Consider the following 23,750-nt stretch of genomic DNA (forward strand, 5'->3'; position numbering starts at 1 on the left):
CAAAGCCTGGAATTCCCCTGTTTCCTATTGTGACGTTGCTCAGGATTCGCCTCTTCCTGAAGACCTTCCAGATTCTACCTTGAGGTGCTGAGCTAGGGACTCCTCGTCCAGTTGTCCCCACCCCACCCCTGCGGACTTCCATCTAAGCACACAGCTTCTTGCTGACCCTCAGTTAGAGGTGGGTCGGGTGCGTGGGTTGCTCACTTTGAATCTCTGATCCTCTACACGGAGAGTCAGACATAACATGGATGCCTAGCAGAAGTCTGTGCAAAAAAATGGTTTCCTTATCCCTCTCACCCTGCCAAACCCTGAGGTTTATCCCCCATTTCTGACCTCAACTTCACACCCTGGTGTCCAGACTCTAGCCTGGCCAACACGGTTCTGCATGTCTGACCTGTCTTCCTTTCCAATCTCTCATCTCTTGATAACTTCTGCCTGATTCATCCTTCATCCTATCACCCCAATTAGAGACCTGGGTCATTTGTGATCCTCTCACTTCCCCAGCTTCTGACCTTTCCACCACTGCTGTTGCTGACCTTCTCTTCTGACACCAAAGTCAACACAAACCCAGGACTCACTACCCCTCAAAACTCAGTTCTGAGTGCTTTGCACACATTCGATCCTCAGAGCCACTCTATGCACAGGTGGCCACGACTCTCCTCTTACAGATGAGGAAGCTTGCACAAGTCACACAGCTCTTGAGAGCAGTACCATGACCTGAACACAAGTCAGACTGGCTCCAAGCCCTGTGGTGCTAACCATTGTGCTGTCTGAAATTTCTTTAGGCCTCTAGATGGACCACTGAACCATGTCCCCCCACGCCCATTCCCACTGGGCATCTCAATGACTGCAGAGTGAGCCTGCTGCATCACCCCTGCCTCTGCTCACATCCAGACTCTAGGGTGGCCTCAAAGATCCTGCATGGTCTGATCTCTGCCTTCTTTTTCCATCTCCTGGTATCCAGTTCCTTGCCTTGCCCCAAGCCTAAGACACCCTGGAGCATGGCAGGGTCTTTTGTGCCCCAGTGCCTTTGCACATGCTATTTCTGATACTCAGAAAGTCTCTCTACTGACAAAATCCTACTCATGCCCGACAGCCCAAATCTCTATTGTCGTCATCTCAGTGATAAACCTAGCTATCCAACCTATATTTTAATTTTTAGTTAACTCATCAGACTCAGGGCCTAGCACAATACTAAGCACTTACAAATAATAAATGCTAGCGAGGGTGTGGAGAAAAAGAAACCCTCCTATACTGTTGGTGGGAATGTTCTCACTATGGAGAACAGTATGGAGGTTCCTTAAAAAACTAAAAGTAGAGTTACCATATGATCCTGCAATCCCACTCCTGGGCATATATCTGGAGAAAACTCTAATTCAAAAATATACATGCACCCCAATGTTCATTGCAGCACTATTTACAATAGCCAACGCAGGGAAGCAACCTAAATATCCATGGACAGATGAATGGATAAAGAAGATGTGGTATATATATATATATATATATACACAATGGAATATTACTCAGCCATTAAAAAGGCTGAAATAATGCCACTTGCAGCAACATGGATGGACCTAGAGATTATCATACTAAATGAAGTAAGAGAGACAAAGAAAGACAAATATCATATGATATTGCTTATATGTAGAATCTAAAAAAAATACAAACAAACTTATTTACAAAATAGAGACTCACAGACACGGAAAACAAACTTATGGTTACAAAAGGGAAAGCGGGGGTGGGGGGGTAGGGATAACATATACACACTACTAGATATTAAAATAGATAACCAACAAGGACTCACTGTATAGCACAGGGAAGTATACTCAACATTTTGTAATAGCCTATAAGGGAAAAGGATCTGAAAAAAAAAGAAATACATATATATATATAATATATATATATAATATATATATATATAACAATTACTGTGCTGTACACCTGAAACTAATATGACATTGTAAATCAACTATACAATTAAAAACTAAAATAGGAGTTCTCTGGTGGTGCAGTGGTTAAGAATCTGCCTGCCAGTGCAGGGGACACGGGTTTGAGCCCTGGTCTGGGAAGATCCCACATGCCGAGGAGCAACTGAGACCGTGAGCCACAACTACTGAGCTCGCGTGCCACAACTACTGAAGCCCACACATCTAGAGCCCGTGCTCCACAACAAAGAGAAGCCACCGCAATGAGAAGCCTGCACGCCCCAACGAAGAGTATCTCCTGCTCGCTGAAAGCCCGCGCACAGCAATGAAGATCCAACGTAGCCACAAATAAATAAATTTATAAGTAAATTTATCAATCAGTTTATAAAATAAAATGCTGTTCTCTGCTGAGATTAACAAACAAACAAACAAACAAACAAACAAAAAGAGTAAGTCCTGAAGGGGTTACAGTAAATGTTGCAGGAGTGATTTAAGTTGTCTGCATCAGTTTGTTTGCCTTAGGCACTTGGGACGGGGGAAAGCTGCTCTCTGGTAGTTGGTTCTTGGCGCGTTTTGAAGGCTGGCCCATGTCCTCCTGGGAGAGAAGGTCCTGAGAAGAAAGCCTCCATTTCGGGGGAGGGGGGATCTGAGCCCCCATTATTAGAAACCTGGGAGATCCAGGGCCCTGAGGGGCAAACATCTTTGCTCGTTGGTACAGAGAAGAGTGCAAAGCAAAACGGATGCGCTCAGTAAACATCTGTTGAAGCAGATTTCTTTTCCCTGCAAAAGCTCCAAGCATCAACCAGGAACAACTTGATTTGATTTGGGGGTGGTTCTCGGCAGTTTGGGATGATTCATGTGTCGTTTCTGGGCACAGGGCCACTGCTCTTTCTGGGTACCCTGAAGCCTTCCAAGAACCCGCCGGGTCTGCGGCCTCCACCCCTCGGTGTGCACGTGTGTACACACACGCTTGTGCACGGCGCAGGGCCAACGCTGGGTGGGTGTGGTGGTCAGGGTAGCACCGCCCCTCATCCTCGCTGGGATCGCGAGGGTTTTGGCTGGGGTCGACCTTCCTTTCAGGCGCCAGGCAAGGGCCCCGGCCGATCCCCGCCCCCGGCGCCCCGCCCCTCACTTTAACTTTTCCCGCCCGGCCCCGCCCCGGCCGTCCCTTCGCGCCCGGCCCCGCCTCGCCGCGGGCCCGCCCGCTCCCACCTGTCACCCCCATGCTGACCGAGGCTCTGTCTGGGAGACGGGGAGCGGGCTGGTGGCTGCTGGCCCTCCGCCTCCAGTGCGCTCTTTGGTGGCGGGCTGTGGAGGGCGGTGGAGATGCCGGGGGCGCCGGCGTCTGTGATGTCGCCCCCTCTGTGACATCCCTGCCGCGACCCCTGCGGGCAGGGAACAGCGCTCACGATCCCGGCGCGTGGGTGGGCTTGGCGGTTGGGGGGCATCTTCCGGGGTGGGCTGCCCCACCTCGCCCCGCAGCCGGATGCCCCTCTCCCGGAGACATGGGGCGGCTCTGCTCTCTGCAGCAGGCCCAGATGGGTGGAGGGCGGCGACCTGTACGCCTGGGGCGTGCTAGGCTGAACTTTGCACCTGCCCTGGGCACACTGGCACAAGGCCGCTGCCCCTTCCGTGCGCCCAGGACCCTCCAAGAACCTGCTGAACCTGCCACCTTTACCCCAAGTTGTGCACGTGTGTCCAGTGCACACACAATGGGGCACAGCTTTGGGGTGCAGGGCCAGATTAGATAAGGCACCCCGTGTGCTGGTGGCACAGACAGGTCCTCTCCCACCACCAGGGAACCGACTTTGGGAAAGTCATCTCTGATCACCTGCAGACACTTGGGTGGCTGGAAAGGCTGGGAGTGCAGGCTCACTCCCAGTTCAGTTCCCGGGAAGCCAGGCCTCAGGGACAGAGGGGCGGGGACTGGGGGGGGACGTCTTTGTTCTGGGCATGTGGTCTGTCGCCACCTATCCCTGCTGGGTCAGTGCCCAGGCCTCGACACCCTCCTCCTCCTCCCCTCAGCCTGGCAGTGTTCTGCCAGGGACTTCCCTGCTGTCACTGGGTGGGGGGATCTTGCCTAACTGGTCTGAATGGATAGCTCAGAGGCAGAACTGGAAGCACCAACTGGGAGGAGTGGTGGGAAAAGCAGCCCCATTCAAGGGCTGAAAACAGTCCTTGCCTACGGGGCAAGACTTGACAAGCTCCCACCCAGAAGGCACGAGGAGGCTGCTGTTAGGACGTGAGGTGCAGCACACAGGCAGGCGCGAGTGGAGACAACCGTGGCCCAAACACACTTATCATTACCTCAAACTTTATTGCCCACGAGGAGTTCTCTACCGTCTCAACTCTGCAGGACCAAGGCTGCAGTTCTTCACGTACGGGGGGCCGGGGGTCTCTCCCTGGGGAGCAGCATGGCTCAATGTGGAGAGCTGGGCAGAGGCCACCTTGGCAAACCGTGTGGATGAGCTTCTCCCCAGACGGACTCTCAGGGGACATCCTCTCACCCCACAACAATTCACAGTTGATTAATGCTACATGAGTGCTGATCAGCTCGCCGGGGAGGAAGAGGCTGGGGTGATGGTAGGGGTGCTCACCTTAAAGAAACCTGAAGGAGGTTTGAGGGGCCACATGCATGGAGGAGGGTCAAGAGCTGAGTCCCTTCACCCCATCTCCTGGCCTGCTTGTGCTCATGCAGAACCGCTGGCCTGCCCTCCTGGAGGGCAGCCATGAAAGTGCTTGAGGTCATCAGAGTGCAAAGTGCAGCTGGCAGTGCCCCCGAGACCAGGGGCAGCAGGACCAGTGTGTGTCTCGGGAAGCTTATGTGAGGATGTTGAGAGCCGTGGCCTGGGTAACAGTAGCGCCTGCGTCTGCTGCCTTCTCTCGAGTCTATCGTGCTCTGTCCTCAGGCCGTTCCCGTCAGGTAGGTCTCACGTCACCCTTCACTACTGCAGATGAGGGGGCTGAGTGCCAGCTGGGTAGGGGCGGTGCTGGGCCTGCGGTTGGGGCTCGGGGCCTGATGCTCTGGGGAAGACTGGTGGCCAGCAGCAAAGGGGTATGTGCTTAGGGACTGAGAACCATGTCACTTGAACGCCTTCTCTGGTCCTTGGCCGAAGCTGAGCTCAGCTCAGGGCCTGGGTTGCGGCTCCCTGAGAAGTGTGGTGTTTTCTCCCAGGGAGACCCCCAGTGTCAGGTATTCCTCCCTCCCTGACCTGGTCTGAAAAGCACCTAGAGATAGAAGGGGGGCTGATGGCCAGGCAAGGCTGGCCAAGGGGGTCAGAGGGCCCCCTCCATTAACCCAAGGGTAGGTACACCTGCTGCCCCAGTCCTGTACTGGGCCTGGGGGTAGGTCATTAGATGCTCATACCTGCCTGGAACCCGAGGGAGGGGCCCGCCCACCTCTCTGGGACCTGGGCCAGAAGCCACTCTCCCCTGACTGCCAGCAAGTGGTCACTGATCCTAATGGGTCAGGCCAGCTTGTCAGGACCAAGGCAGAGGAGACCCTCTTTGTTCCCCATGGGAAGAGGCCTCCTGTCTTCCTCCTCCTCCTCCTCATGTGGGCTCAGGAAGGACACAGGTGGGAGATCCTGGGAGGTGTTCTGCTAGCCCCACCTTACTGCTGCCAGCCCCTGGTCCCACTGCTGAGCCACAGGCTGGCAGACCCCTGGGAGCAGGCAGGCTGAGCCTGTGTCTCAGGGGCAGCGTTGAGCACCGAAAAGGAAGGTCGCTTCTGGCCGAGTGGAGCCAGTGGTGGAAGGCTGGTTAGGGCCTGTTCTCCAGCTGGCCGTGCTTGACCCTCCAGCTCCAGGCGAAGCTGCCATCAGGGGCCAGGGTGCACTGCAAGTCGATGCCCGAGTCTGGCACCTCCATGTCGTAGCGCACGGGCTGCCCATCCTTGGTCACCAAGCTGAAAGCTGAGGCTGGGATCTGGGGGCAGAGCAAACGAATGGGCCTGAGAGTGGCAAGGGGCACTGAAGGTTCCTAGAAGTGCGGCGTTGATGGTCTCCTGCCGTGCTGGCAGACACCTCTCTCCAGCCGAGTAGGCAGCCCTGAGGTATCATCTGCCTTTCATTCTGGAACACTTGCAGAATCTCACCTGGCCCAAGTGTGGATCCTGAGGGCCCTCCAATCACCACGGCCAGTCTTGCCCTGGGACCCCGGGGGACATCTGGGGCCAACTATTCCCTCTGGTGCCATTTCTACTTATTCAAAAGCCTCCTTCCTGGAGGACTGGGCTAGGTGCACTGGGTTCTGGGGCTCTGCCCCTAAGCGTGTACCTGCCCCCTTACCTGGCTGCTGATGCCGGTTGCGATGTCTCCCACCTTGACCCGGTGGAATTCCCGGATGTGCAGGTGTTCGCCATTGAGAGACTGTATTTGGACTTTCACACCTAGAAGGCAGGTAAGGTGACCATCAGGAGAGTGGCTGCTAGCTCCCTAAGGTGCCCTGTGTAGGGGGAAGCAGGGTGGCTGTGGGGAAGCTGCAGAGATGACATGGAGGGTGGAGTGGCTGTCATGTTATACCCCTGCTAGTTCTTACTGGCCATTTCCTGTCAACACCAGGAATTTGGCCTGCACAGTGCAAAGATCTAAGGTTGGCTGCTGTGGGGAAGTAGTATTTCAACTTACAAAGCAGAAAGGAACTGGAAACAAAGATTCTTAAATTAGATTGTGGGCAACTTAGATTGTAAGTCCCTGAGGTGGTGCGGCCTGTGGCCAGGCATGCGGGCTTATGCCATGATCTCACTGTCTCCAGGGAACCGAGAGCTGATGAAACCCTCACTGTGTCAAAATCACAACATGACCTCTGCAACCACGCTTGAAAACAGAGTTCTACATATGTTGTCCTTCTCATCTTCTGACTTCAAATGTCAGAGGAGGATCTCAGCAAACCTACTACTGAGGGTTTTTTTTTTAAATATTTATTTATTTTTGGCTGTGTTGGGTCTTTGTAGCTGTGCGCGGGCTTTCTCTAGTTGCGGAGAGCAGAGGCCACTCTTCGTTGTGGTGCACGGGCTTCTCATTGCGCTGGCTTCTCTTGTTGCGGAGCACGGGCTCTAGGCGTGCGGGCTTCAGTAGTCGTGGCTCATGGGCTCTAGAGCTCAGGCTCAGCAGTTGTGGCACACGGGCTTTGTTGCTCTGTGGCATGTGGGATCTTCCCGGACCAGGGCTCGAACCCGTGTCCCCTGCACTGGCAGGTGGACTCTTAACCACTGCGCCACCAGGGAAGCCCCTATTGCTGACTTCTTGATTAAAACGCTCATGGGGTCCTGTTCTTCCTTTTCCCTTTAGAAGACATTAATTGCTCAGGTTTTGGACTCCAGGCCAGGAAAGACTGCTTTCTGCCCCAAGCTAGAGGCCTTCTGGGACTCTATCAACTGCTCACAAGGGTCAATGGTCCTTGACTGCCCCATGAGGAAAGGCTCTGGGTGATCAGGGCCTTTACTCTAAACCAACTTAATGGCCAGGTACCTCAAATTCTGGGTGCCAGGTGCCTTCCTCTCCCTTCCCCACTGTGCCCCACTCTCAGACTCCCCAGTCCCAGGCGGATCAGGGGACTGTACCGTTGAAATAGCTCGGCGTGTCGGTGGGCCGCCCCCGGGCCAGCACCATGTTCCAGCTGGAGCTGCGGGCCTCCGCCTGGCTGCTCCACGAGTGCACGCCGGAACTCAGGGTGTCCCGCGAGCTCTGAGAGGCCTTGGACGGGTTCTGAAACAGGAGTGGGCACAGACTCAGGCCCCCGGGCTCAGGGAACCATCTCTGGCCTTGGTCTGATTTGGCGAGGAAGTGCCCATGTCCTAGGCTGGAGCGTGGCTCTCCTGAGCATTGGGGCTCAGCACAGGGCTGAGCTCCTGAGGGGCCCTTGGGCTGGAGGAGGGTGAACAGGCATTCTGTGGGGACCAAAGCCAAGCCTTTCCCCTCACTATCCTAGTAGCCAAACCAGTCTCTAATTCCCAGGTGTGTTGGAGATGGACTGTCTCATTCTGAGAAACCAGGACCCCTGCCCCAGTGAGGACCCCTCCCAGAAGGAATGGGCACCCCTGTCACCTGCCCTTTACCCACGACTTGCACACGGCCCCTTCACTGGCCGGACACAAAGCCACCTGCCCTGTGCCCCGGCTCCTGGTCCACGGCCGACTCACCTTCTCACTGTCATCTGACAGGGAGAGGCTGTCGATGCTGAGGCATGAGAGGATTTGCTCCTGTTCCTCCAGAGAAAATGGCTGCGACAGGCTGTTCAGAAATAATTCTGCAGAGAAAAGCAGAAGACGGCTGTGAAAGACTGGGAGGGTCCGGCTGTGCCGTCGGCATTCTGCGCAGACTGCTGACCCTGGGGAAGAGGACGAAGCCCAGGCCTTGGTGCAGGGCCCAGGCCCGTGCTCGGGGACCTGGAGGCCGTGGCTGCCCGTACCTATTTCCAGCTGTTGCAGCTCTTGCTCGGGGAAGGTTGCCTTCCGCTCTGGTGAGCTGGAGTTCTTGGCTGGGGCCGGATCCAGGGAGGACAGAGCCAGTGGTTCCCACGTCCCGGACTCTCCTTTGCCCCAGGGCAGGCTGGGAGACTTGTTCTGCTCTGGGGGCTCTGGGGGTGGAGGAGGCTGGAGCTTAGGGGCCCCGCCTGCTGCGTCCTCGGCTGGCTGGGGCCCCGGGGCCTCTGGTGAGAGCTCCCCTGGCGAGAGCTCCACTGGTGGGGCACGTAGGGTCTGGTGAGGGTGCCCTTGGCTTGGCGGTGGGTGGGCTTGGAGTGGCGGCGGATGTCTTGGTTCTCTGTACTCTCCCCTCCAAGGGCTCCTCAGACCTCCCACTACAAAACAGAGAGCACACGTGGTGAGGTAGAAATGGGCCAGGCCAGGTGGCCTTTCCTGAGCCGAAGAGGGCCAGAAGCAGGCAGTGAGGGTGGCCTTTTGCCCGGCCAGGACATGACTTTGGAGGGCAGTGTGTGGCCTCCAGAGGAGGCCTCTTCCATAAGATGGCCCCGATGACGGGACTAAGACAGTATTTCTTTTATTCCATTTTCCTCCTAGGTAACAACTGCCAATTTAAAAATTACAGAATTGGCTCCAGAGAAGGATTTTGTTAATATTAATAGTAAAGAGAAGATTTAAAAATAGCTCTGGGGTCATGCCAACTCACAGTTCCCAGGCGAATGGGCCTCGCTGACCCTCCGTCTCTCTTACCCCTCCCTTCCCGATAGTCAGTGCTTCCTGAAGACACCATTCCTCTGGAGTGGGGGGCAGTTCAGCCCTGGGGCCATTACAACTACCATCTATGTTTGGCGTCAGGGGCTATGCAAGGTCTCTCTTCTGTTTTACTTATTCCCTTTCGTTCCCATAACCACTGTCTCTCCCTTGCCACCCCCTACCCCGCCCCCGGCTGATGTTCTCTTATGTTCAACGTGTCATTTTGGGTTTGATCGAATTCTTGCAAAGCATATGTTGTTTTTATTTATCAATTTTTAAAAATACATTTATTTTATCTTTGGCTGCGTTGGGTCTTTGTTGCTGTGCGTGGGCTTTCTCTAGTTGTGGCGAGCAGGGGCTACGCTCCGCTGCGGTGTGCGGGCTTCTCATTGCAGTGGCTCCTCTTGTTGCGGAGCACGGGTTCTAGGTGTGTGGGCTTCAGTAGTTGTGGCACGTGGGCTCAGCCGTTGTGGCTCGCAGGCTCTAGAGCGCAGGCTCAGTAGTTGTGGCACGCGGGCTCAGTAGTTCTGGCACGCGGGCTTAGATGCTCCGCGGCATGTGGGATCTTCCCGGACCAGGGCTCAAACCCACGTCCCCCTCATTGGCAGGCAGATTCTTAACCACTGCGCCACCAGGGAAGCCCTATTTATCAATTTTTAATTTACAGAGAAGGCACTGTGTTCCAGGCCTTGCTCTGTTGGTCCTCTTTGCAGCCAGCACTATGGCTTGAAGATCCAGCCAGGTTGCCCCGTGAGCATGAGTTGCTTTAATTGCTGTGAGCGTTGCGTGGAGCATCCTCCACCCCCCACCCCCACCTTTGGCCTCTCCAAGCTCCCAGGGAGGGACACCCGACTCCCTTCCCACAAACGACACTGCAGCATGCATCCGCAGGCGTGTCCCCTTATGGACCTGGGCAGAGTTTCTTTGGCGGTGCGCCCTGGAGCAGGGTGCTGGGTCCTGGGTCTGCAGACGTCTGCTGGAGTGCTGCCAGGTGCTCTCCAGCAGAGCGTAAAGGCCACTGTCCCTCATCCCCACCAACACTTGGCGTGGAACCAACTTCCTGATTTTCCCCACACAAATGGCTAGAAAGTGACACCTGGCTTTATTTTACATTCTCTGATACTGAGTTCAAGCCTCCCTTTATATGTTGTAACCCCTTGCCCCATCTCTGAGCACAGCCTCTGCATCAAGACACAGTACTAAGCACAGTACAAGGCACAGTACTAAGCACTTTGACTCACGGGACCTCAGTCTTCCTAACAAGCCTGAGGTTGGTGTCATGCTCATGCTCTAGACGGGGAAACCAAGGCTCTGAGAGGCTGAGTACCTTGCTCTTGGCCACTACATGACCCCGCCGCCTCTCTCGCCCCCTGCAGCCAGCATGGGGCTCTTACCATGCTGCAGTGCCAGGCTGACCTTCCCCCCCAGCTCTGCTGCAGACGCTCGGTGGACAGGCTCTTTCCTGAGCCCCTCCTGGATGGCCTGGGCTGTGAGCGGGGCACAGGAGGGCGGGATCTCCCTCACAGGCGGAGGCTCGCTGGCAATCTGGGGGTCAAAAGGCAACATATGAGGCCTGCCTCCCCGTCACTTCCTGGCCCCCAGCTTTCTGTTCTTGCCCCCCCCACCACTCTCCCCTGCCCTGCTGTGCTGGGGTCGGTCACAAGGACTAGAGTGGCCTGGTCTAGAGTGAGGGCTGGGACTTTTCCAAGAAAAGGTAGGACAGCACAGAGCTAGGGGGTGAGGCACCCATGACTCCCAGGCCCAGCCTGTCAGGAGGCAGGCAGAGGTGGACCGGGGTGTGGACGCAAGAGAGCCCTGAACCACAAACCCAAGAAGACCCCTCACCTAGGATCTGCCCTTGGACCCTCAGATTCGAGTAGCCAAGTATTTTAGTCAGGATCCCACATTTATGATGAGGCCTCTGCTTGCTCCCATCTGCCACTGAAGAGCGGCCAAAATGGGAGGCCACATCAAGCCTGCAGCCTGGGCCCCGTGGCCCTGCTGGCTGTCCCAGGTGCTGTCACGGACCTTGAGGCACAGCGGCCCTCGGAAGTACTGGGTCCAAGGGTGGCAGCCATTGAGCATGTGCAGCATCATGCAACAGCTGCTCCAGATGTCCACCTTGGCATCACAGGGCTTGCCCATCACCACCTCTGGCGCCATGTGGGTCTCTGTACCGGGGATGTAGTCCCCTGAGAAGGTGAGGAGAGACAGAAAAGGCAACTGTGAACTCTGATGGGCACGAGCCTTGGCAATGACCACCCGAGTCAATTCATGAAACACCCTGACTGTCTCAAAGTACCTTAAATAGAGATAAAGCCTCCAAATCAAACTTGCTGGGGCTGAGCCAAGTCGGGGATTGTCCTGGGGACCAGGACAAAGAATATATCATCCAAAACACAGGCTCTGCCCTGTGGACCAAACCCTTAAAGTGCTTTCCAAAAGGGGGGAGGGGCCTAGACACTGGAAATTCGGTTGTAGAAGACTGATTAGTGGTATGATGTTCCTAAAATGTAGGTTAAAAAAAAAAAAAAGGAAAAAGGAAACTTATATGCATAAAAGACTAGAAAGATTGATGCCAGATGTGAACAGTATTTTTTTCTGGTGGTTTGTATTTTTTATTTTTGCTTAGCTTTACTTTCTGCAAAAGATATTAGAAAAGATATTTTTGTAATAAGAAGAAAACACTACAGTTATTTCAAAGTGGAGGGCAGGTGCCCATGTTCAATTTACATCTTCAGAATTACCAACAGTCCTTTAACAACAAAGAATCACTTCTAAAAGACTCTTTTTCCTTTGGTCAAAATGAAATAATTTTATGCTAATGCTATAAATAAAAAAGCAGGGCACAAAATCGTGTTATAATGGCCTTAACTATGTACAGAAAAAAAAAAGACCTGGAGGGAATTATCTAAAATATTCATGATTATCTCTCTGGGCAAGAGGAATGGTGAGAATTCTTTTTCTCTCCCCTTCCATACCACTTAACACTGTAGTTGCCAAATATTTTACAGTGGGTATGGATTATTTTGATAATCAGAAGAATGTAAGTTAAAAACAGGGATTTCTTCAGCTACTGAGCCCCAGCCCCTTGGTCAGCCTTCCCATTTTGCTTTCAGAAACTGTGCTCTCAGAGGCACAGGAGGGCTGAGGTCGCAGGGTGGGAGCACAGCTCCCCAGAAAAGGCTGGATAAGAGGGGTGGAGCTCTGGGGGCTCTGAGGTAGGACACCTGGGGACCTCAGGCGAGGCACCCAGCCTTTCTGTTCCCTACCCTGTATAACAGGAACATCAGAAACAAGCACCTGATACGCATTGTTGCATTTAAGCCTAACAACAAAAGCCTCATGATAACCTAGGGTTGCTGTGGGGCTGAAGTATCTTGGTGGACCTAAAGTGCTCACGTCTCTGATTGCCATTAAGGAAAGTACAGGAGAAGGCGCATGGCTAATGCGTAGTAAAGGCTACTGGCTATTATCATTGTGGGGAGCGGCGGCGGGGAGGGGCGTACCTGTGAGCAAAGACTTCCCCAGGCCATCGGGTTGAAGGCACACAGCATGGCCAAAGTCGCAGAGGGCTGCGTGGCTCCCATCGCTGGACAGGAGCACATTGTCGGCTGCCAGGCCACCCCCGGGAAGAAGAGGAACAGGTGAGTCACCAAGGGCCCCGGCCCAATCTGCACCTCCGGCAGTTTTCTGGCTGACCCTGCATGGCAGCTGCTGCTTCTGATTAGTTTCATTAGTCATGGAGGGAGGGAGGAGGGAATCAGTTCAGCCTGGAGGCAGGCAGCAGGCAGGATCTCTGAGGGTGAGGGGACAGTGCCACTCAGCTCTGCTGTCCCCACCCTCCCCCAGTGGTCACCAGTGTGGTAGGAGCTTGATCTGCTGTTCTCTGTGGGCATCACCCACTGGAAACTACAGTGCCAGGCTGAGCGCTGGGAGAACACACTTCCCCTTCCTACTGGAGCAGGCCCAGAAGACCTGGGAGGAAACCAGGCAGGGTGGGGTGAGGAAGGAGCCCCATGGGGTCCAGGGCCACAGGCGCCCTGAGCCTTACCTTTCACATCTCCATGTAGAATCCTTCGGGTATGGAGGTATTCCAGCCCTTCCAGAGCCTGGCCCAGGTAATAAAGGGACCGGTCCTCCGGCAGACAGCCCCTCTGCTTTATGAGCTGGCCCAGCGAGCCACCTAGGAGACCAATGGCCAGTCTTTACATGGGGCTTTTCCAGGCCTGCAAGCCAGCCAAGGGCAAGTGCCTTCGAAGGGCAGGTGGTAGAAAGCAGGCCTTTCTTGCCAATGTCACAGGGTCAAGAGATTAAAAACGGATTGACTGGGGACGAGGGTCAACCTGGGCAAGACTCAGGGAAACCCTTGGCTCTGAATGTGGAGGGAGAAGGAGCGGCAGCTGGCTCCTCACCTTCTAGAAGCTCCATGAAGATGTTGACCCAGGGACCTTCCTTCACAGCTCCATACAAAGGGACGATTCTGGGTGAGGTCAATCCCGCACAGGCCATCAACTCCTCAGCCCGAAACACTTCAACTCGCACCTGGAAGGGCCCAGAGGTGGGTGTGAGTCAGGGTGACGGACCAGGGCTGGTTCCCTGGCATCCTGTCAGGACCCTTGAAGCTCCCTGCACAGAGGCCGCTGATGTTCCCGGTGACGATTCTGAGGCCAGGCAGGGGCCTACTGGACCCTTAGAGACTACACTGTGCCCCCTGGGGGTCGGGGTCAACGCCTACTACTCGAATAAAGTTCTGCAGTGCTGATGCCTATGGAAATATAGTCACAAAAACTACAATCCTTATCCAGGCCCCTGGCATGCTGCCCACCCTCAGAGATCGGCCAAACACAGAACTTTCTCTTCCCCAGCCCAAATGTTTGGACAGTTTCTAGGTCATGGGACCTGTTCTGTATCAACATCCACTTCTACTCTTAAGATGCTGGGCTTCTGTAGCCAGAGTTGATGCGGCCAAGATTCTGGCTCTGTCAGTGCCCCTGGATCCTCAGCGTCCTTCTCAGCACTTATTATTTGCCTTTTCCCCTGAGGGCTAAAATGTCCATGTAGATGGGGCAGTGCTTGTTTACTCTGTTTGCAGCTGTTTCCCCAGGATCTGGGCATAGGAGAGGATTCTCCTATGGGGAGGGGTTTGGCCAAGGCCCCTCCTACAGGGGACTGGCAGGCCAGGGACCACCCACTCCTTTCTGCAGGGACCAGCATGACATGGAGGGAAGAAATAGGCCTTGGATACAAACATCCTGGGCTGAGACCCTGGCTTGGCCATTTCCAAAGGTAGATCACTTCCCCCAAGCTATGTGCCTCCACATGTGAACGGTGGGGACAGTGGCATCCGCTCCAGGGTGGAGTGGGGATCTGGAGGGGTGATAACCAGCAACAGGCCTGGCAACTAGTGGGTGCTCAGGAAATGCCAGCTCCCCGCCTCCCCCCTCCAGCTCACATAAGAGCAGCTTACTGAATGCTTACACTTCCTAATAGAGACTTGTCCTTTCCGGCTGCAGCTGGTTCTCATGTTAGCCCTGAGAAGTACCACCAGGGGGCATGAGTGGTAACAAAACTAGCCTGGAAGCCGTCAGTCAGGGCCTGGCAGTTTTCTTCCGAGACCTGCTGACGTGTGCAGCTTTTGGACTTTAGCCTATCAGTGGAAAATGTCCCTCTTTTGGTTCCTTGCAGAATATCTGGTTTGGTTAATCAACTCACATGAACTTTGACTCCCTGTCAGTGTTTCCAGCTCTGAACCTGAGGTGGAACTGATTTGCCAACCGGACTTGTATGAACAAATGTCTTTAACCCCACTGCTCCCAAACTGTGGGGTGAAGCACCCTGGGGCACCGCAGAGAACTTGGAAGGGGGCTACAGGGTATTTTGCATTTGAGGGAAACAGCAACGACTGACATTTGGGGACACCACACAAACTACTAGCGTGAGACAGTTCGGTTTCAATGATCGAACTGCATTCTTCTGATGACGTATCTTTATGAAGCCAGGTTTTTGGAGGTTGCTGTGACAAAAAGGTACTTCAGGGGGATAATGTGGAGCAGGACATGAAAGTGATGGCGTCCAATGATTTCTAAGTTGGAGAAGTTGTGCCTGCCCAACGAGGCATGCATCCCGTTAGTAATTAACGCTTGCTTAAGAACAAAATTTATCTCTCAGTTTATGTGTGTTGTTATTCAAATGGCTACTAGGTTATTAGGATAAAGACTTATTATTGGACCCAATTATTTAATAAATGGAACTGGTCAGTACTTGTTTTGGCCTGGAGCACCTTGAAAAAATGACTGAGACCTTAAGGGCTGTGAACCAAGAAAGTCTGCGAGCCTCGGCTTTAACTTTGAAGAAATCCGTAAGTCCTCTGGAGGGTCCCAGGAATATTAAAACCCTTCCCAACCACCCAGATCAGAGGGGGTTGGAAGGGACACTTCAAAACACAAGGTGCGTTAGAAGTCTGGGCCAGCCCCAGGGAGAGCAGGCTGAAAGGGCGGTCCCAAGGGAGAAAGGACGGCCTTCTGGTCCAGGCCAGCTGCCCGTCCGGCCACCTCTCCTCCCTGGACTTCAGTGTCTTCGTCTGTCAAGTGAGGGCTGGACTCTGATGAGGATGTTAATTAATGCGGACTAATATTTAATGCCCACTTAACACGTGCCAGGCACTGTGCTCAGCACTTCATAAGCATTAGTTGTTTACATCTTACGATAGCCTAGGAGGTGATATTATCTCATTTTACAGACAAGGAAGCTGAAGACTGGACCAGTAATCTGCTCAAGGCCACTGGATATAAAGTAGCAAAGCTGGGATTTTGGTGGGGGAAGCCTGACTCCAGAGCTCCCAGCTACCCCACCTCGCTGAAGGCCCTTCCAGGTGTATTAGCTTTTACACCTGGGACGTTTTTACCTACGTTCAGGCACGCGCCTACCCAGGTGGAAACATGGTCAGCAATCACCTAGCTGCCAAATCCACAAGCCACTTCCCTCTGCTTAACTGCCTGCCCGCTTTACACTGCGGATCGCTTTTTCCTTCTTGAAACTTTCCCTCTTGTTTTCTTTAGTATTCGTATCCATTTTATTTCATCGGTAAAAACGAGAGTAACAGCAACTCTAATAAGTTCTTTTAAAGATCCCAGGAACATAAATATGTAAGGTGGCTAACACAGTATTGGGCACATAAGCTTTCCGCCTTATTTCGTCATCACCATCGAGATATTCTCCCCTCGGTCCTTGTACTGATCTCCTTCTTAACACTTGTCCCGGCTGACTTCACCATGTCCCCGGCTGATGGCTGCTTCTACCACCTTTACACCATGTAAGTGTCCACCCCCCATTAAAATCTGAGCTCCTTCAGGTCAGGCGTGTGGATTCCACACCTCTGTCTCCCTGGCACAGCGTCTGGCACAGAACAGGTGCTTGGTAACAACAGCTGGCTGGACTTGGCCAAGGCCACCCTATCCCAGATCAGGGCAGAGGCAAAAGGAGGCTCCCAGAACTCCATGCTCGAGCCAGATGTTCTCAAACGTACAGTTCTTAACCCTCTTTGAGCCACAGACCCCTTTGACAATCTAATAAATAAAAAATGTGTATGTGTCCACACGTGCCACACACATACACACTTTAGAATAAAGTTCCAGGAATTCATGGATCTTATGAATTCATCCACTGACTAGGTTAAGAACTTACACACTGGCTGTTAAAAAGCACTGGACAGATGTATATGTACCAATAAGGAAATCTATCCGTGATACACTATTACCTGAAAAAACATGGTACAGAACAACAAATGAGTGCAATCTCATTTCAATAAAAGAAGCAACTACATGTTTATATGTGCGTAACAAGTCTAAAAAAGATTTGTGTCAAAGGCTGGTTACCTCAGAAGGGCACCGGGCAACAGAGGGACTTTTGCTTTTTGGGTATCATTCTTTTACAATGAGCCTCTATTAATTTGAAATTAAAAGTAAGCTCAAACAAAACCGTAACCCCACCCCACCCCAAACCCTACATTAAGCCCTGGACTTGTGACCAATCAACATCTGACCTGGGGCCATGAATGTTCTAGAAGGAGGGCCAATGGGGTGCTGATGTCACCACATGATACCCCACATCCTGGATCCTCCCTAGGGAGCGTCAGAGGGTGTGCAGACTTGCTCTGACCCCCCGTGCGGCTTGACCTCTGATCCTTGGTCCCCACCCTCCACCCTGACCCCCTAGCAGGGAACTGTTTCTGAGATCTTCCAGCTGAAAACGCTAAAGGACACTACTGCCTTCCCTACCCCGCTGCCCTGGAGAGAAAGGAGGGGTGGTCTGCCTGACCAAAGGCAGCTGTGTGGGCTGCCAAAAGCCAACCCCGCTAAGATCCTGGATGGGGGAGGCGGAGTTCTGAGAAGGGCTGGCTCTGGTGGGCTGGGGCAGCGGCTCCGGGGCTGGCAAGTCCGTGCCTCGTTCTTGGAGCTTGTCTGACTGCCTCGGGGAGGTGAGAAAGGGAGTCTCTGTTCTCTTCTACTATATTAGGGTTGTTTACCTTGTTGCCTGGGACTCTGAGAACCTCAGCAGGGGAACAGCTGAGGAGCCCGGTGACTAAGCTCCCCAGCATGGGCGCTCATCTCCAGGACACTTCACACTCTCTTGCCCTCCTCCCACCCGCCTCTCAGGAGGAACAGCTGAGCCTTCTCCGGTGGCCCGGGGAGGGGACTGCAGCTGAGGGGGTCAGACACGTGGCCTTGGCATCCCAGCGAAACACGATGACCCGTGCTGGCAAGAACTAAGCACGTGTTTCGGCCGGTGGGGGTGGGCAGGGGTGGAGCTGGCTTATTTGACACGGTATGCCTGAAGCTTGGGGTAATACCTACGGATAGTCCCCTCTCATCCCATCACCCCGAGGCCCAAACTCTAGAACTCTAACACCTGGTCACACACAAGCCAGGGCAGCCAGGTTTACTCACAACACAATCTGTACCATCGCCCCTTAAAGTCACAGGCACCCAAGACAGTGGCGGCAGCAGTGTCTACTCTGCGTGGGGCCTGAGCGGGATGGACCTGCCTGGGCTGGCTATTTGGTCCTTTTCCTTTTGGGGATCAGAGTGTCCTTGACAAAAGCCATTGGAAAACAAGGTCCATCTTTTTTTTTTTTTTTTTTTTTTTTTTTTTTTTTTTTTGCGGTACGCGGGCCTCTCACTGTTGTGGTCTCTCCCGTTGCGGAGCACAGGCTCCGGACGCGCAGGCCCAGCGGCCATGGCTCACGGGCCCAGCCGCTCCGCGGCATATGGGATCCTCCCAGACCGGGGCACGAACCCGTATCCCCTGCATCGGCAGGCGGACTCTCAACCACTGCGCCACCAGGGAGGCCCCAAGGTCCATCTTTGAATTAGCTTATTTCACGCTGCCCAAGGGCCAGGGAAATGGCCCATGGAAATGTTTCTGATTTCCATCTTAGGAAGTCCTTGGCGCTAGCCCTCAGGCTGAGTTGGGGTCAAGGACAAGGTGGCTTCTAGTCAAGGTGAGAGGAGAGGAGAGGAGGAGAAATGGTATGTGAAGGAGAGCACGGCTGACACCCTCAAGGACTGCGAGGCCTGGGCAGTGTGATCTGACAGGAGGCCTCAGTTCCAGGCCCAGCTGTGCAGCTGTGGGCAAGGTGCACACCCTCTCTGGTCTCCAGTTCTAACATCAGTGAGACGAGGGAGTGGGAGAGGTGACTCAGGCCTCTGCCTCTAATCAAAATCCTAGAAGCACGAGTCTTCCTCCCCTGTCCCTTCCCAAAGAGAGGTTCAAAGCCAAACTCTACAGTCGGACAAGCCCGGGGCTTCTTGCTAAGTCTCGTTTCCCATAATGTCCATCTCGCAGGACCTAGTGCCTCCGGCCGACAGGAGGCAGAGCCCAAACTCAAGTCAGGCCTGATTCCCAAGGTGCACGGCCTCCTTTGGGAAGCGCCTGTCAGGTGGAGGCTATGCACTTGCTATGACCTTCTGGTCCACTACGTAGCTTAGGGGTTTCAGCTCAACATGAATTTCATGACAATCCAACCATCTTCCAGGTTTTGACTTGCTCTAGGGGCCTGGCATCAGGAGTGGCCCAGGCCGCGTGCACACTCTCGTGCTCCCTCTCACATACACGCGCACCAAGCGCGGTGCCCAGGCGGGGACACGTGACCTGGACTGTCCCCTTCCAGCTCCAGCTGACCCGGGGCAGCCAGGATAGCCAGACGCCGTTAACGAGTCAGACCCATGGCCTCCCTGTGCTAACCTTGAAAGGAAGCAGAGGGAACGCGACAGGCCTCCTGCCCGCCTTCCCTCCTCAGCCCCGGAGCCCGGCATACCTTTTTGACGGCACATTGGAAGCCGGTTTGCTTGTCCTCCATCCTGTGGACCTCTCCGAAGGAGCCTCTGCCCAGGCAGGGCTGGCGCGTGGCCCAGTGGATGTCCTCTCGGTACTCATAATCCACCGGCTTGAGTTTCTGGGGTTGGCAGGAGACAGAGGCCGGTTTCAGTGGCCAGGGCAGTGGAGGGATGAAGGGTTACAGTGAGGAAGGCTCTCCAGCTGGTGGCCCTTGCCAGGCTGCTGGGCTGAGCCCTCACATCCAAGAACACCAGCAGGTCTGAGGCAGGGCTCGGGGTCGGGGTGTGGGGATGGACCCAGAGAGGGGGTTGCAGGAGTCAGGCGAAGGCAAAGGAGAGCTTCACGGGCTGAGGCAAGCCGATCCTTGCGATGAAGAAACCTCCTCCCCAGACTTGTGATTGTGGGACAGAAACGAAATTGTCAACCGCCTTGACCATGAGAAAAAATGACTCAGGAGCTAAGTGGTAGAGGAAAGGGAAGGACAGTGAAGACGGGCGGGGGACAAGGGATAGTGTCAGAGATGGACGGGATAACACCCAGAAATCTAAGTTTGGGAAAATCACATAACATCACACAGTGACCCAGGAAGAGAACTAGAGGAAAAGGGGAAGGGAAGGGGGTAGTGAAGGTGGACGGCCCTGGAGGTGGAGGCGGTGGTAGGTGTACGTGTGTTTGGGGACTACTCGCCTCGATAAGCAGGACCCCCTCACTGTCCTCGGTTTCAGGGCTGGGCTCCCGAGGCTTGGAGCCCCCCACCAACCAGGTCTTGGCCAGGCTGGCCAGGCTGCGGGCCTGGCCGGAGCTCACGCTGCCTTGCAGAGCGTGCACCAGGTACTCCTCCACGGACAGCTTGTCACTCGAGCCATGAGACGGGCAGCTGGGCTTCACGTGTGGGCCAGGCAGGGGCTTCTGGCCGTCTACACAGGCCAGTCTGCCCAGGGGAGGGCCGGGCAGGGGCTGCTGGCTGTCTACACAGTTTGCCAGTTTGCCTAGGAAGAAGGACTCTAAGGGGTGAGGTTTCCAGGGCTGGAGAGGGTGGAACGGGAAGGGGTGGGGCCGTCTGCTGTAGGGGAAGGGGTGAGCGGGCTGGGGCAGGGGGCCTACGTCCTGGGGGTGGTGGAGTTTCCACACGTGGTTTAAGCACTGCAGGGGGCTGATCAGTTTGTGGAGTTCCGGTCGAGGCAGCGCTGGCCGCAGGCCCTCCCCGAGTTTCTTAAACCAGAGATGGCCGAGGCCTGGCTCCTTCAGAGGCTTGGAGAACTGGGGGGTGTTTCTAACATACGGGGTGCCTAGCGGAGACTCATCCTCCTGCGGGGGAAACACAGCTGTTAGGATGCGGGGCTGGGGCCAAGGCACAGGTGATGTTCCGAAGGCCCCTGAGCCCAGGGGGTGCCCGGCACAGGGGTCTGGGCGTAGGGGCGGGTCTCACCTGCACCGGGACCGTGCAGCTCTCCTGCTCAGGGGTTCTGGGGAGGGGTCTGGCCAAGGCCACTCCTGCCTGAGCCAGGGACTTGGAGCTCTTCTTCTTGCGTTTCCTCCGGGCTTTGCTGCGCCGCTTCCCCTTCCAACACACGCGGGCCATTTTGCCCTCGGTCGAGTGGGCAACATTGTTGGGGATTTGATCAAGACTCTCGGACTGGCTGTCAGCAAGGGGACACAGACACGCATTCTGAGTGTGAGGGGGCAGGGAGACAACGGCTCAGGTAGCTGCGGCTGGAGTCATACATACAGACCCGAGGTCAAATCCCATCTTGGTCAGGACTTGTGTGAACGTGGGAAAGTTCCTGAGCCCCAAAGCCCTTTAGGCTCCTCATTGATAACATGGAGGTGGCGTTTCCTGCCAGGCAGGGCGAAGACGGGGTTTAAATGAAATAGCTCATTTAAAAAGCCTGCCTCGGTGCCCGGCCCCACGGCAAGCTTCCGATCAACAGTGGTTGTTACTAAAGTGAGGGTGCACACGGCTCTTCTGGGTGGAGGGGGAGACATGGTTCTCTCCCTGCTCTCCAAGGGGGGCTTGCCCTTGAGAGGCCCCGGAAGGGGGGCATGTGGCTCAGAGGGCCACAGCCCTCGGCAGGCATTCTCGGCTCTGAGTTGGCTTCTGTTGCCTCCAAAGCAGGGACAGCTTTGGTCACTTTCCCGCTAGCAGTTCCCAAATTCCAACGATAAAGAAGTCCACCTGGTGGTAGGGGAGGAACCGTTTCCAGGTTCAACCTCCAGCTGCCAAGAATCTTCTTTGGGGCTGGGGAGGCTGGGAACAGACGGAGCCGCACTTGTCCTCCTTTCTACAGGGCCGCCAAGCTGCAAGCCTGTCCCTGCCTGTTTCCAAGCCCTCATCCCTCCTTGGGTGTGTCTCACAGAAGGAAAGACACAGCAGGTTTCTCCCCGAGTTAGAGCGGCTTCTCTGGGCCTGCACTCGTGGTCACGCGCCAGCGGCAAAGTGCCTCCTGTTCCCAGCATCCTCCCTACTGATGGGAACCGAGGGGGAGCAACAAGGACTCCGAGGAGGAGAATAAAAATAAAATGTCAAGCCGATGTGACCCTGATGTGACCCAGAGGTAGTCACCCACACGCTGGGAAAAGCTTTTGAAAAGCTTATTTGGCTGCAAGAGCAGCTCAGCGAGGACGCCTGGGTGGGTTCCAAGAGCCGAACCACAGGTGCTGAAGGAAGGAGCCAGGGGTCACTTGGGAGCGGCCTGGGCAAGCAGCCGGGGTGGGGACGCCCCCGCGGCAGCTCCCTGCCACCCCACTCAAGCTGACTTCCTTACCTGTACTGTTTCGAGCCAGCGATGAAGATCCGTTCTGAGAAGGTGGGGCTGAACTCTTGGCTATTCTCACCTTTTAAGTAAAAGCAAAGGGGTTGGATGAGCAGAAAGGAGAGAAAGAACAGGAATTCAGCACTTAGGAGAGAGGCACGGTTGCAGATACCCTCCCGGCCGCTCCTCCTTCCCAGACCCCTTCCGCCTGGCGGCTCACCTCCTCTCACTGGCAGCCTCACCCCTCCCTCCCAGCCTGAGGGTCAAGGCACAGGGCGTGCCTACAATATGGGATCACAGGGTGCCCACCTCACCTTCACGTACTGTGAGGTGTAAGTGAGATGATCTATATAAAACACTCAACTAAGTGCCTGGCACACAGTAACAGCTCCACAAATATACACTATTACATATAACGCGTGTGTGTGTGCGCGCGTGTGCGCAGTACTACCATTACTATGTCACTCACTCCACTTTAATTTTTATTCTCTCATCTCTCGTCGAAGGCCAGCCAGAAGGAAGCAGAAGATGAGGGGAAGGATGTGTGTATGTGAGAAAATAACCGTTATGAGCTGTAGGTCTCGCCAGGCTCCACCCCAGGAAACCTCCTGGGGTGGAGGGTAGGTGTGGGGCAGAGAGGGGATTCCTGGCCCTCCCCACGCCGCTGGGAGTTTCTCAGGCTCTGGTGGCAGCCACTGTTCTGAGCCATCTTGAGGTATTGTGAGTGGAAGCAGAAAGGGTCAGCCTGGGATGCCCCGCAGACCCTGCATCGGCCCTGCAGGCCCGAGGGCAGGCGTTCATTCTTTTGGGGGGTGGGGGGCGGCAAGCACCAGTGTGGAAGGAGGTGAAGGGCCCAGGTCCCAGGGTCCAGAGAGGCTCTCCGGAACACTTGGCCTTTCCTGCCTGGGCCTCTCCAGAGATGCTCAGGCTGCCCAAGGTCCCAGCAGAAGGCCTGCCTGATGGTCCTGCAGGGAGTGCCCAGGACCTTGGAGCCCAAGCATTCCTGTCTCCCAGCTCCCTTCCCCTGCTCTGGTCATGAGCAAGGCCTCCGTCTGCCACTTCTTCCTTCTTGTGCTTCACTCCCCTGCACTGTTCAAGCTCCCACTTCACACTGATCCTTGGCTTAATTCCCAGGTGTGTCTTGCAAGTCTTCTATGGTGGTCACCTTGACTTCCCTCTTCCACAGGGGGGCCCTGAGCCCAGCCCCATCGGTGCCCAACCAGCCTTGCACAAGCGCTGCACCCACCTGCAGGCTCCCCACTTGCCCTCTCTGCCAACACTCCCAGCCCAGGGCTCCTTACATTCGGCCTGGGCGATGATGGAGATGGCGGCCGGCCCGCCCTCGGAGCCTTCCTTGGCTGTGCCTTTGGTAATCACGTCGTTCAGGATCTCCCACTTCCCGCAGAACATGGGGCTCTTCTCCACGGCCTCGAGCTTGTGGACAGAGCTCTGCTTCGTCTCCGTTGCCTGTGTCTTCTCCTGGGCTTTGGCGAACTCCTTCTGCTGCCCGACCGCGGAGCCGGGGGCGCCTGGGCAGGCCATTTCCATCACTGCCAT

The 23,750-nt window shown here is 55.0% G+C and overlaps 1 protein-coding gene across 1 annotated transcript; it reads right to left on the reverse strand.

The window, feature by feature from the left end:
• Window positions 1-5,687: 5,687 nt before the first annotated feature.
• MAP3K14 (mitogen-activated protein kinase kinase kinase 14) lies at window positions 5,688-23,750 on the reverse strand (the record flags this gene model as incomplete). Its single annotated transcript, XM_079724640.1, has 15 exons — window positions 5,688-5,852; window positions 6,215-6,315; window positions 7,489-7,633; window positions 8,068-8,174; window positions 8,337-8,726; window positions 10,497-10,647; window positions 11,131-11,294; window positions 12,612-12,716; window positions 13,157-13,288; window positions 13,518-13,647; window positions 19,421-19,558; window positions 20,128-20,748; window positions 20,870-21,080; window positions 22,206-22,275; window positions 23,495-23,750. 15 exons carry the CDS (start codon window positions 23,748-23,750, stop codon window positions 5,688-5,690), a joined length of 2,886 nt encoding a protein of 961 aa, XP_079580766.1.

The sequence above is a fragment of the Hyperoodon ampullatus genome (assembly GCF_949752795.1).
Source record: "Hyperoodon ampullatus genome assembly, chromosome: 19".
Classification (NCBI taxonomy): Eukaryota; Metazoa; Chordata; class Mammalia; order Artiodactyla; family Ziphiidae; genus Hyperoodon; species Hyperoodon ampullatus.